The sequence below is a fragment of the Pseudophryne corroboree genome, chromosome 1 (genome assembly GCF_028390025.1).
Source record: "Pseudophryne corroboree isolate aPseCor3 chromosome 1, aPseCor3.hap2, whole genome shotgun sequence".
NCBI classification, from domain to species: Eukaryota; Metazoa; Chordata; class Amphibia; order Anura; family Myobatrachidae; genus Pseudophryne; species Pseudophryne corroboree.
In genome coordinates, this window is record NC_086444.1 from 780,564,842 (window position 1) to 780,577,746 (window position 12,905).

The window sequence follows — 12,905 nt, forward strand, 5'->3', positions numbered from 1 at the left end:
TGGGAACATTATCAAAGGGGTAGGTCAAAAGCGGCCATGTCTTTTGCCCTTGCGGGCATTTCGTTTCACTCGCGGCTCCGCGGGATGACGGATCCCACCGGGTCTTTTGTCTTTTCCAGAGCGCTTAAAGGATGGGCTAGGATGCGACCGGCGCCCGCGGACTCCCGTAGACCCGTGACGTTGCAGCTTCTAACGGAGTTGCTGCGTGTGCTGCCTCGAATTGCGACCTCGGAGTTCGAGGTGGCTCTATTTAGATGTGCTTTTGCCCTAGCATTCTTTGGGGCTTTCCGGGTGAGCGAGTTAGTGGCGTGCAGTAAGGCATCTCGTGAGTCCGGTATGCTTTACGGGAACATGCGCCTGCAGGATGGCCTGTTGCTCTGTAGGATTGTGCGGTCCAAGACAGATCAAACAGGTGCAGGAACCGAACGTTTGCCAGAGAAAAGAGTGGTGAGGCCAGCACAATGCGGGTTATGCAGGAAGGAGGCGGGGTTGGGTACTCCCCTCCTTGGTTTGTTGGTTTTCATCTAGGTGACTGGAGCTGGTGTCTGGTAGCGACTTTTCCTTTGCCATCCTCCAATCTAAATTTAACTTTACAATCTAAATTAATTCCAATTCAATTACAATTATAGTTTAAAGAGTTGGTCAGCGATCAATAAATATCGTCTGACCTTTAACTCCAGCTACCGTGTCCGTGTCTTTATTTCAGTGTGTGTGTCGTTTTATTTTAGTGATAAGCTAGCTTAAGAAAGGTTAATGTAATCACAATAAAGTTATGGGCGCCTTATGTAGTTCAGCAATTTCCGTTGCACAACAATTATAACACAAAACTGGGTAATGACAGACAGTCATAGAAGTAGGAAGGCCCTGCTCGCAAGCGTACAATTTATAGGGAAATAGGCATTGATACACAAGGATAGGTGCTATATATTGCTTAGGTGTCCACCAGATTGTAAAGGTTCTTGGTGGGCTGCATGAGATGGCCACGAAGCAATGATAAACCAAGGTTAGGAGGAAGGGAGAGTGAAGATCGAAAAAATATGTGAGGATATGTGTGGACTGTACAGTGGGGATGTAATTGAATAGGAAAGCTATGAAGATTATGTGAGTGGTTCTGCAATTTGATAATCTTGCCTGAAGATGGGAGTTTTTCAGGGAACACTTGAAGGTTTGGAGACTAGAGGAGAGACTTATGATGCATGGTAGGGCATTCCACACAGTGGGTGCTGCCCAAAGAAAGTCCTGCAATCGTGAATGGTACCAAATAATGAGTGTGGATGAGAGATGTAGACCTTCTGAAGATCAAAGAGGTCGGGTTCGGAGATATTTTGAGGTCAGCGAAGAGATGTACATTGGTGTAGGTTGGTTAATGGCCCTGTGTTCGAGTAAAAGTATTTTATATTGAATATGGTAGAATACCGGTAACCTTTGGAGGGACTGACAGAGTGGATCTGCAGACGATGAACGTCTAGTGAGGAAGATTAGCCTCGCAGCTGCATTCTGAATGGATTGTTGTAGTGAGTCTCTTTTTGGTAAGTAAGAAGACTATTGCAATAATCAATGTGGGAGATAATGAGAGCATGGATTAGAGTTTTTGCAGAGACTTGTGTAAGGTATGGTCAGAGGTTAAAGTGAGCTGGAACGGGACAGCTCACCTAACCTAGGGAAATGCCGGGTATCTGCTGAGACTATGTTGTCAGTGACCGCCGGATCCTTCGCCTCAGCGGCAGCCGGAAGCAAGGGCGTAGCTGCCGTAGGTGCAGGCAGTGCAGCTTCTATGGGGCCCAGAGCTGAGAGGGCCCCATAGCAACTTCTCTGTCAAAGTTACATGTGTTATATACATTTTTCGCCATTGGGCGGTACGTAGGGGTCCTTTCAAACTTTTACCTTGGGGCCTGCAATATATCTAGGTACCTGCTTATTGTAGTGTGGTATAAAATGAACTGGAGGACATATTAATGTTAAATAATATGAACCGGGGCACTAATGAGGCACAATATGAACGTGGAGCACTATATATCATAATGTGAATTGGGGGTACTGTGTGGCATAATGTGTACTGGCAGCTCTGAAATGTGACATAGGGTGAACTTAAGCACTACTGTGATTCATAAAAGAAACTAGGGCACTACTATGGGACATAACATTAAATAAGGCTCTACTATGGTTCAGAAAATGAACTAAGGCACTATTATAGGGCATACAAAGTATTGGGATGAGGGCCCCTTCAAAATGTTGCTATAGGGCCCACAAAGTTCTGGCTATGACCCTGGCTGAAAGCCTTCCGGCTCAGGCAGTGTGCAGCTGTGCGGCACTATGGGAGAGACGTTGTAATTTTTGCATTGTACAATACTAAAATGCAAGTACTGTATCTAAAAATGTAGGAAATTTGTGTAACAAGAAATGCATCAAGACCAATTTAACATGAGAATTATCAGCAAAAAGTGTACTATGCAAAGTTATTGGGAGGGGTTACTTAAAATCTTGCTTTGGGGACCATTCGTTTCTTGATACAACTGTGTCTACCTGTTTATTAAACAAAGGAATACAAAATGTGTTGCCCTTTGTGCATTATTCTCCTACAATGCCATTGTGTAACTGTATATACTGTATGCCTGTATGTGTTGAGTGTCTGGATAGGTGAACATGTATGTGTGTTTGGTGCAAATGGCTAAGCATTACAGTATAAGTGGAAGGTATGTGCAGTTTTGTGGTTGATCTCTGATCACACAGTATGTAATGTGAAAAGGTCTGGATATTCATGTTAATCACAAAAAAAAATGTATGGCAAAAATCTGTAACATTTGTCAGGTGCAATTATAAATGGCTTTTACATACTGTACCTCCAAATACAGCTCCTTTTAAAGTACGTCCTGTGAGAACCAGCATTGGATCAAATGAGATTGTTGATAGTGAAGGAGCCACCCCAATGATTACTGTTGTTCCAATGCTGAAGTAACTAGACTGAAGCGCAGAAATCTGCATAAAAACAAAGAAAAGGGTTGATTCTTGCTACGTCTATTCTGTTCATTTAGGGTTCTGGTATGAAATATAAAGTTTGTTTGAAATATAAAAGTTAAGAAAGGAAAATAAAAAAAAATATCTCTATAATTTATTCTAACTATTTGGAATCATGTAGAAAAGAGTGCTGATAACAAGTATATTCATAATTTACTTCAAAGCCTTATCTTCCCAAGATAGCACAAAGACTGTTTGCTGTATATTGTAAGTGTACAGTATGTGAAAAACCCTTTCTGAGACATAGTAAATACATGGCGAAACCACATTTCCCCAATTGTATTTTATTATATACAGTACTACATATAGCCAATAGAGGGCAGTATCATGCAGACCAATGGAGTGAAGGCTTTGCAGGAATGTAAGATTGTGGTGGCTTTACTTAAATGGCCCTGCAATTTGCAAATCATTTATTGGTTTGACAGCAACATGAAGAGACCGGACTACACCTCGGTTATCATTGTTTTGTAGAAATGTACTTTTCCTGACTTTGCATGTAAGATGGGAACACACGTGGGAACAAATTATTTCCATATGATTTTCTCTTTCAGTTTTTGTTTGTGAGAATGCCAAATTCCAAGCATAATCTGGTGCAAAATTATTTAACATTGAGAAGCATCACATTCAAATGAATACATTTAGTTAAAACTGTATATTTATTTATAGGTGCAAAAATCAAAGTGGAAGCCTCACAAAACATGTTGAAGAGTATTAGTAATGCAGTACTATTTTGTTATGAAAAGAACAAAAAATGGTCTATACTGTATATTAAATGCACCACATAACTTTGCTGAATAAAGTACAAAATTAGTCTTATTATTCATTAATTTACTCTACTGTGCAGACTCCAGTCTTCCTGTTATTCAGGGAGGCTTCATGTCTTATCTCAATATGGTCACCAAGATCTCTACTGAGCATGTACAGGGACATTGTGGAAGACAAATGTTTCTTGCTTAGCTCCTAGGAGAGACCTGGTTATATCCTGATATAAAGATGTTCCAGCATCCCCACACAACTAGCTATTTGCAGAATACACTGGGGAGCTTTATGAAACCCCCACTCCACTCAAGCTCTACTCCATCACCAGTGTACATGTAACAGTGAGTACAGCTATACCTGCTATCTATTATTAAACCAAGGCCACTGGTTAAGTAACTGGGTCATTCATAGTTTCAGATACAGATGTGTCCAGCCACATCTTACGCGTGACTGGCACATGCATCACAGCATTCATGGCCATGCTTGTTTAGTCATGGGTGCATACACGCCTTGCATTCCTATGGGATGCAGATACGAATGCAGCACATGCGCCCATTTATGGGGACACTTATTGCGTCTGCACTGCCACAAATACAGTATTCGCAGTTGCGGTAAAGATAAGGCTGGACGCGGCTTCGCTCGTGTGGATGCCTGTAATTGCTCAGCTGAACTCATTTTACAAAGACAGTAGGGGATGCAGTCATAATGCTGGCTGTTAGAATCCTGGTAGTCAAAATACCGGAATCCTTACACACGTTGGAATCCCGATACCAGAACGCCGTAAGAGGCAGGAGATAGACAACGAAATTCCGACAGTCGGCATCCCAACTGTAAGAATAGCTGGCAGGTTAGGTTTAGGGCCAGGGGAGGGGGGTTAGGTTTAGACTATGAGGGATGGTTAGGGTTATATCCCAACTGGCGAGCCATGGCGGGTGCAGGTCACAGTTGTTGCCAGGCAACTGGGACACTGTGTCCCTTCCGGCCGCACCGGACTGTGAGTCTCTCCCCGATGCCTGTTGCGGCAGTCGCGTGCATCCTGGGAGCCACTGGGTGCCTAGCAACTGGGACGCTGGATGCAGATGGCGTTCCCAATGGTTGGGCAATGAGGGAGCAAGTGCTGTGAAGAATCATTGTTCCTCCTGGTCCTCAGCTGTTGATTGGTCAAGCTACCCTTTATAATTGTTGCTGGCCACCCTCTCTGTTATAGTTTACCCTTGCCGGGTAAACCACTGGTCCCTGTTAGCTACTTTGATCATTGTCCTGTGGATACTCTGCCAGAACATCTGCCTGTTAGCATCCAGTATCCTGCTCTAGCTGCCATTACCCAAGCTTGGTGTGGCATTCTCCATCTGCCAACTCTAGCTCCCCTGCCTAGACAAGTTAATCCAAACTGTGCCTCATACCTCAGGGAGCCGTGTACCTCATTGTCAACAGCTACCCAGTGCAACTCGGGGTCCTCAGTCTATTGGGTGAGCTCCTGCTGCTGGAGGTATCAGGGGGCACCCTAAGTATGTGCAGCAAGCACTAAGTGAACAACTGGGGGGGTTGCTATTAGTGAAAACCCTATTGAGTGCTCTAGGATTCTAACCCCAATAGTACTAAGTTCCCTATAATATCAAGCAAGTACAAGTATCTGCACAGCTATCCAGTCCAAGCATCTGCACACATATCAAGTCCAAGTATCTTCATGTTCATCAAGCCCACATGTTTCCACAATCATCAAGTTCAAGAACCACAATTCTAAGCAAGTCCAAGAGTTTTGGTGCCATGAAAGTTTGGGTTCCCTAACAGGCTGTGGGTGGGTGGGGGTAGGGGGGTAGTAGGTTATAGTTAGGCTGTGGGGAGGGAGGGTTAGGCACACCCGGGGAGGAAGGGGGGGTTGGTTTTTACTTTATAGTTATAGTTACTTTATAATCTGATATTCCACAAAATTCAGCATCCCTAGATTAGGGGGGAATAAAACATGAATGGAAAAGGGCCTTCCCAAACTGTTGCCACAAAGTTGGAAGCATAACATTGTTCAGAATGTCTTGGTATGCTGAAGCATTAAGATTTCCCTTCACGGGAGATAAGGGGCTTAGCCCAAACCCTGAAAAATAGCCCCATGCCATTATCCCTACTCCACCAAACTTCACAGTTGGCACAATGCAGTCAGACAGGTAACGTTCTCCCAGCATCCGGACATGCAGGGGGACGCCCAGCACAGGGCTAGTCCGCAGCATGTCTGTCCGCCCCGGTGCTGTGCGGAATGCGATGATGGCATTGCGCACCGCACGGCATTGTGGGACCGGCACATAGATGCTAGGGGTCATAATTAACCTCTAGTGTCTATGAGGTGCTATGGGAGAGACATCATGTCGTCTCTCCCATAGATCCGAGGAGCGGCGCAGGTGGCCGGAGATAGAGGACAGCAGCGGTCGGGAAGCAGGAGCGGAGATGGTGAGTATTTTTTTATTTATTTTATTTTTTATGTGATAGGTGCTACTGAGGGTGCAGTATTGGGGGCACAGTACAGGGGGCACAACTGCTGAGGGCACAGCTACAGGGGGCATAACTGACCATGCCCCTTCTCCAAAGCCACACCCCTATTTTTTCGCCCTGGGCGCCACAAGGTTTTGATCCAGCCCTGAGTGTACAGTGCTACATTACTCTTTTTTAATGCATGCTACAGAGGTGTATCTTTGTGCTCCATACAACATGTTATCATGTAATGTTATGTTGATTTGTTTTAGCGATCCAAAAATAGCACGATACTGTACCTTGGTGAATTAATTAACTGTACATCACAGCAAGGATATATAACTGGGTATGCAATTTGATATGGTGAAAGCAGGCATTATTATTAGAATAGTGTTTTCATATACTGTAGTTAAAATGAAGACATATAAGTGTGCTGTCCTGGTCTAAGTAGCATAGTAATTACTTGGTTTAAGTGAATACAATGGGCAACTACAGTATATTGCACAGTTCATAATGTAGCTCAGTCCTGTTTATTAAGATTTTAAGGCATTGTACATGGTTGCAGTAATGTACTAACATTTTACAAATGGTAAATGTAGTGTAACTCACAGCAACCAATTATTAGCATTGACCTATCACCTGCCTACTGCAAATAATACAATGAAAGACATTTATAATATTGGTCCCTTTCGGTTAAAACACAGTATCAGCAGTTTGGAAAATAACTCCCATTCTAGGATGTGTACCACTTACAAGTTACCAATTTACTGTATACAGCAGCATCAAACAAGAAATTAAACACATTTTGGCAAAACACATTGCAAAGTTACATACAGTATCAAACAAAACATAGTACAACAAGTGTACCCCCTGGTGCTATTTAAAAATGGCTCAGTTTGAATTACATTTTTTTCTATTATTTCTTATTTTAACCGTCTATATGCAGCTCACTAAAAAAAGGGACTTCTCTACCCTTTCAAAATTATCCACCAAAAAATAAACAAAATACAGACAGCGCTCACAGACTATATTAAAAAAAATTATTTTTATTTTTATTCTAAAACTCCTATTCTTATACCTCAAAGACCACACCTATATAAACTTGTAGTAATTACTACTGGCTCACTATACAAATATGCAACAATTTATCACTAGCAGATAAAGATTTAAATGTCTCATTAGCATAGCATTAAACAGAATTCCACCTTATATCTTAAATAACACAGATAACAAATATTGCTCTATTATCATTAATAACAAAGATGAAAATTAGTAACAATAGCAAGCTGGCATTATGAGATCTCTTTTAGCAGAGAATAAATGAACGTTCAATATTTCTATGCAGCTGATGTTAATGCAGGATTTTTCTGTCAGATCTGAGGAAGCCGCTGATTTTATATACAGGCGGAGAAACGCATTTTAAGGATCCTAAATACCTCCATTATTCACCACAGAGCACATCCTGACTCATTGCTGGTAATTTACCTTGGATCTCCAGATAAGGCTTGCCGAGAAGGTTCACTTAAGCACCAGAGCCGGGAGTTAAAAATACTTACAACTCAGGAGGAAGGAGTGGTAAACTACAAAAACTAACATGGCCATGTACTAACAAAAATCGCTTTGCATGAATAAGTCTGTTAATATAGGCTAAATCTGTTATAAATATTTGCATGACAATTTATCATTAAAAACTGAGAAATCCTGCACTGAGAGCTTTATCAGTTGCATACGAACATTGCACGTTTAAAAACATCTCTAACTGTTTTGCATTAAATAATTCAGAACACTATTGCTTTGAAGTTTTGCATGCTAACCTACTAATGAATTGCAGAAGCAGAAAAATCCTGCATTAACATCAGCTGCATAGAAATATTGAACGTTCATTTATTCTCTGCTAAAAGAGATCTCATAATGTCAGCTTGCTATTGTTACTAATTTTCATCTTTGTTATGAATGATAATATAGCAATATTTGTTATCTGTGCTATTTAAGATATAAGGTGGAATTTGGTTTCATGCTATGCTAATGAGACATTTAAATCTATATCTGCTAGTGATAAATTGTTGCATATTTGTATAGTGAGCCAGTAGTAATGACATACAGTATCAATCCAAATGTTTGCTTGGAGAGTTAGAAAAAAAATCAGTTAATGTTAAAATAAAACTTATCTTTCAGTTACTAACCATGATATCTGTGTTTCCAATGCACTCAAAAGAATAATGAACTCCCCCATTAGTCATCTCTTGTATCACTTCGTGAATGGGCTTCTTGTGGTCCTTTGGGTTGATGCACTCAGTGACTCCTAGCTCTTTAGCTGTCACAAACTTATCACTATTTACATCAACACCGATAATCCTGGAAGCTCCGGCTACTTTACATCCAATAACCACAGAGAGACCAATGCCTCCCAATCCAAATACAGCACATGTGGAGCCAGCCTCAACCTGTTACAATAGGTTCAAGACAGTTCATTAGATACACATAAACATTCCGGGGTCTATATATTAAGTCTTGGCAAGAGGTAAAGTTTACAGCCTGTAACATCGCAGTTAGTAGCTGATTGGTTGCTACTTTATCTCCGTCCACGTTATCTCTCTCCAAGGCTTAATACATAGACCCCTTAGTTGGTTTCAAAATGATGAAACATTTTCAAGTTAGAGAATTGTTAATGAGTTACTCTCAATAATGACTGAATGAAATGTATCCTTGTCCAGGTAGATTTATCTGATCACAGTATTGACTAAGTTGATCAGATTTGCAATTCAATATAGAATACAAATGTTTGAACTGCTTCATTGTAGTCCTATTTTTAATGTGAAGTGCTGCCAGTGACAGTAGGTGTCACTTCTAAACATGTAAACATGCAAAACACACATGGAGAGAAAAAAAATATGATCTGCTTACTCTTTTACTACCTTTCTAATCACCAAATGCCCTTACAAGAGAGTTAGGAGATCATTTTTAGTAACGTGTTCTTACATAGAGTCAGCATATTCTGATGCAGGCTACACAAATCTTGTACAAAATTACTATGGTTATAAGCAGGGGCGGATTGGCAACAAAAAGCGGCCCTGGTAAAAATTTGTACTAGTGGCCCCACATGGGCAGCACCAGAGGTGTAAAGTTTGGCCATGGGCAATGGCAGCAGCACCCTCCCCCCAAGACTTTCCAGATAGTGGGCATGCCCAGAATCAATGTGGAAGTTAAAAGGAAATAAAATTAAATATTATGAGCACATTATATGATACACCTTTAGAATTTAGGAAACTATATCATTCTTTAGAAATATATATTTTCTTGCTTATTACACCAACCATATCCCAATCACTATTCACTCAATCTTATATGTCAGCCAAGCAGGCAGACAGAGTATACACTAGATCATCTGCAATCACAGGCTAAGTGGCAAAGTCATTTTCATATATGCAAATTATTTTGCATCTTATTCATTATGTCTATAAAAAGGACCACATGTCCTCAAACAAAACAGGCCCCACGGGTGCGGCAGGCCCACCGGGAATCTTCCCTGTAGCCCCTATGGCCAATCCGCCTCTGGTTATAAGATCTATTCTATGAAAGGAAATCCATCTTTAGAGTTGGAGAATCACCTCAGCGAAGCCGCACCACCCGGGCAAAGCCACACAAGCTGGATAAGAACAAAAACTCAAGACTGCAGGGAACTCATTTTCAAAGTTAAATAATAATGGCAAGTACCACTGTACTAACTAATGGGGATCCACAGTGGAAGAACAGTGAGCAACCTCAAAAAACTTTAAAATTACATATACCAATGTTTCAAATTTATATGAAGCGGGAAACGGTCGTTAGGTCGACAAAGCTTAGGCCGACAGTCATTTGGTCGACCACTGAAGGTCGACATGGTCAATAGGTCGACATGGTCGAAAGGTCGACATGAGTTTTTTTTTTGTTTTTTTTTTGGATTTTTTCATACTTAACGATCCACGTGGACTACAATTGGGAACGGTAACCTGTGCCAAGTACAGTGGTAGTGGAGCGAGGCATCTTGCCCAAAGCATAGCGAGCCTAAGTGAACCATGCAAGGGGACACAGTGGACTAATTCGGGTTCCCTGTCACTTTACGAAGAAAACGACGCCCAAATCAGTCAAAAAACCCATGTCGACATTTTGACCTGTCGACCTAGTACACGTTGACCTAATCACCATGTCGACCTATTGTCCCCGTCGACCTAATGCATGTCGACCTTCCATGGTCGACCTAATGACTGTCGACCTAAGTTGTGTCTATCCAACGACCCATGGGGGCCATTCCGACCCGATTGCTCGCTGCAGTTCGCAGCACAGCGGTCGGGTCGGAACTGCGCTGGTGCTGGCGCTAATTGACAGGCAGAGGCGGACGATGGGCGGGAGGGGGCGGCACGGCGGCGTTAGGTTGCCATTTTGGTGGCACGGTCCGGCCAACGCGGGCGTGGCTGGACCGTGCAGGGGGCGGGCCACAGCGGCTGCGTGACCTCACAAAAAAGCCGCTGTGACCAGGGGCAGTGACGAACAACTCCCGGCCAGCCGCAGGAGCTGCGCTGGCCGGGAGTTACTCAACAAGTACAAAAGCTGCTTTTGTACTTGTGCGGGTGAGGGGGGCGGACAGACAAGCTGCGGACTAGCCCTGTGCTGGGCGTTCCCCCGCATGTCTGGGAACATGATCGTAGCTGTGCTAAATGTAGCACAGTTACGATCAACTTGGAATGACCCCCCATACCCTATGAAGCAAAGAGATCTTTATCTAATTATATTTAAAAAAAAAAGAGAGAACTAATAATATATTGTAGTGTGTGTGTGTGTGTGTGTGTGTGTGTGTGTGTGTGTGTGTATTAATCTGTCTTCAGTCTGAGTGTGTGTGTGTGTGTGTGTGTGTGTGTAATCTACAGTCTGAATGGGTGTGTGTGTGAGGGGGCAGTCTGTGTGTGTAATCTACAGTCTGAGTGGGTGTGTGAGGGGGACTGTTGGTGTGTGTGTAATTTACACTCTGAGTGGGTGTAATCAACAGGAGACCCCTGACAATGCGCATGACACCCCTGCGAGCATGGAACCAAGAGCATGAAACCCCTGACAATGTGCATGAAGCAAAAAAGAAATGGTTCCCATATAGTACCGGAGCCAAGAGAAAAAAGAAAGACTATGTGTCTTTTCTGGGGCACACTTTTATTGAAAATGGAATGATGAGTTCTGTTTAAAATATAACTTTTATTATCAACCTTCATAAAATATAGGCTATGAGGCAAAAAAGGGGGGGGGGGAAGGAAAAGTACTAATAATCACAAATTATTATAATTGTTATAATATTGTCAGAATAAATCACTGATATAATAACGATATAATAATAGTTTGGCTTAATGGCTCTGTGAGCGAAAATAATGAAAATTATGTAAATCTTATGTGTTGGTATGAAGTTTTCTTCCTGAAATTGTACCAGTTTAACATGTAGTGAAAATATCATCGGAAGAAAAAAATCAAACAATATCAAACAATATGATATGTACCTGGCTCAACTCTAATTCCTGACTGTATCAGGAATTTACAAAAAGAAGGGGAAAAGGTGGAGGATAGTGATTCCAGGTCCTGTGTCCTGGGTTTGGATAAAAATACCTGCAGTACCCGGTATTCCCTGGTGGTCTCCCAACCAGGTACTGACCTGGCCCACAGTGTTTGGCTTCCAAGATCAGACAAGGTTGGGCATACTCGGCAGCACTCATAACATCACAACGAGACCATGGGTTTCCACAAGAAAATTTTGGGAAATTCTCTCAGAATCTAGGATACAGAGTTCCTGGTGTCATCAGGTGTGGGATATATCTACCTGCGGTCAAACCATACTGAGTATGCCCAACCTCGTCTGATCTTGGAAGCCAAGCACTGTGGGCCAGGTCAGTACCTGGTTGGGAGACCACCAGGGAATACCGGGTACTGCAGGTATTTTTATCCAAACCCAGGACACAGGACCTGGAATCACTATCCTCCACCTTTTCCCCTTCTTTTTGTAAATTCCTGATACAGTCAAGAATTAGAGTTGAGCCAGGTACATATCATATTGTTTGATATTGTTGGATTTTTTCTTCCGATGATATTTTCACTACATGTTAAACTGGTACAATTTCAGGAAGAAAACTTCATACCAACACATAAGATTTACATAATTTTCATTATTGGAGACACCCATATATTTTCGCTCACAGAGCCATTAAGCCAAACTATTATTATATCGTTATTATATCAGTGATTTATTCTGACAATATTATAACAATTATAATAATTTGTGATTATTAGTACTTTTCCTTCTCCCCCCCCTTTTTTGCCTCATAGCCTATATTTTATGAAGGTTGATAATAAAAGTTATATTTTAAACAGAACTCATCATTCCATTTTCAATAAAAGTGTGCCCCAGAAAAGACACACAGTCTTTCTTTTTTCTCTTGGCTCCGGTACTATACGGGAACCATTTCTTTTTTGTCCATTAGTTTACTGAACTATCTCTGGGAGCACCACCAACCCAGCGCCTAATACCAATTATTTGTGTTGTATATTGGCCAGATGTTGGTTTATATTAGAGCTATTGCTTTAATGATATTATCCTAAAATATTAAACACCTAAATTGAGTGATCCTGTGCAGACTCTACCAATCCTTTTTCCGTGTAAT

General features: G+C 41.8%; 1 protein-coding gene and 1 pseudogene across 2 annotated transcripts in view; one reads left to right on the top strand and one right to left on the bottom strand.

Moving 5' to 3' along the window:
- The window catches only part of LOC134910187 (alcohol dehydrogenase 1-like), a 99,042-nt gene that overhangs the window by 13,760 nt on the left and 72,377 nt on the right, over window positions 1-12,905 (bottom strand). The window contains exons 6-7 of one of the 2 annotated variants that reach the window (XM_063917940.1): window positions 8,418-8,678; window positions 2,841-2,976 (exon numbers count right to left, since the gene is read on the bottom strand). In XM_063917940.1, coding sequence (XP_063774010.1) covers window positions 2,841-2,976; window positions 8,418-8,678 — 397 coding nt within the window. The remainder of the gene's footprint in view (window positions 1-2,840; window positions 2,977-8,417; window positions 8,679-12,905) is intronic. The other variant, XM_063917948.1, reaches the window with a different exon arrangement.
- LOC134945095 (5S ribosomal RNA) lies at window positions 12,066-12,183 on the top strand (annotated as a pseudogene).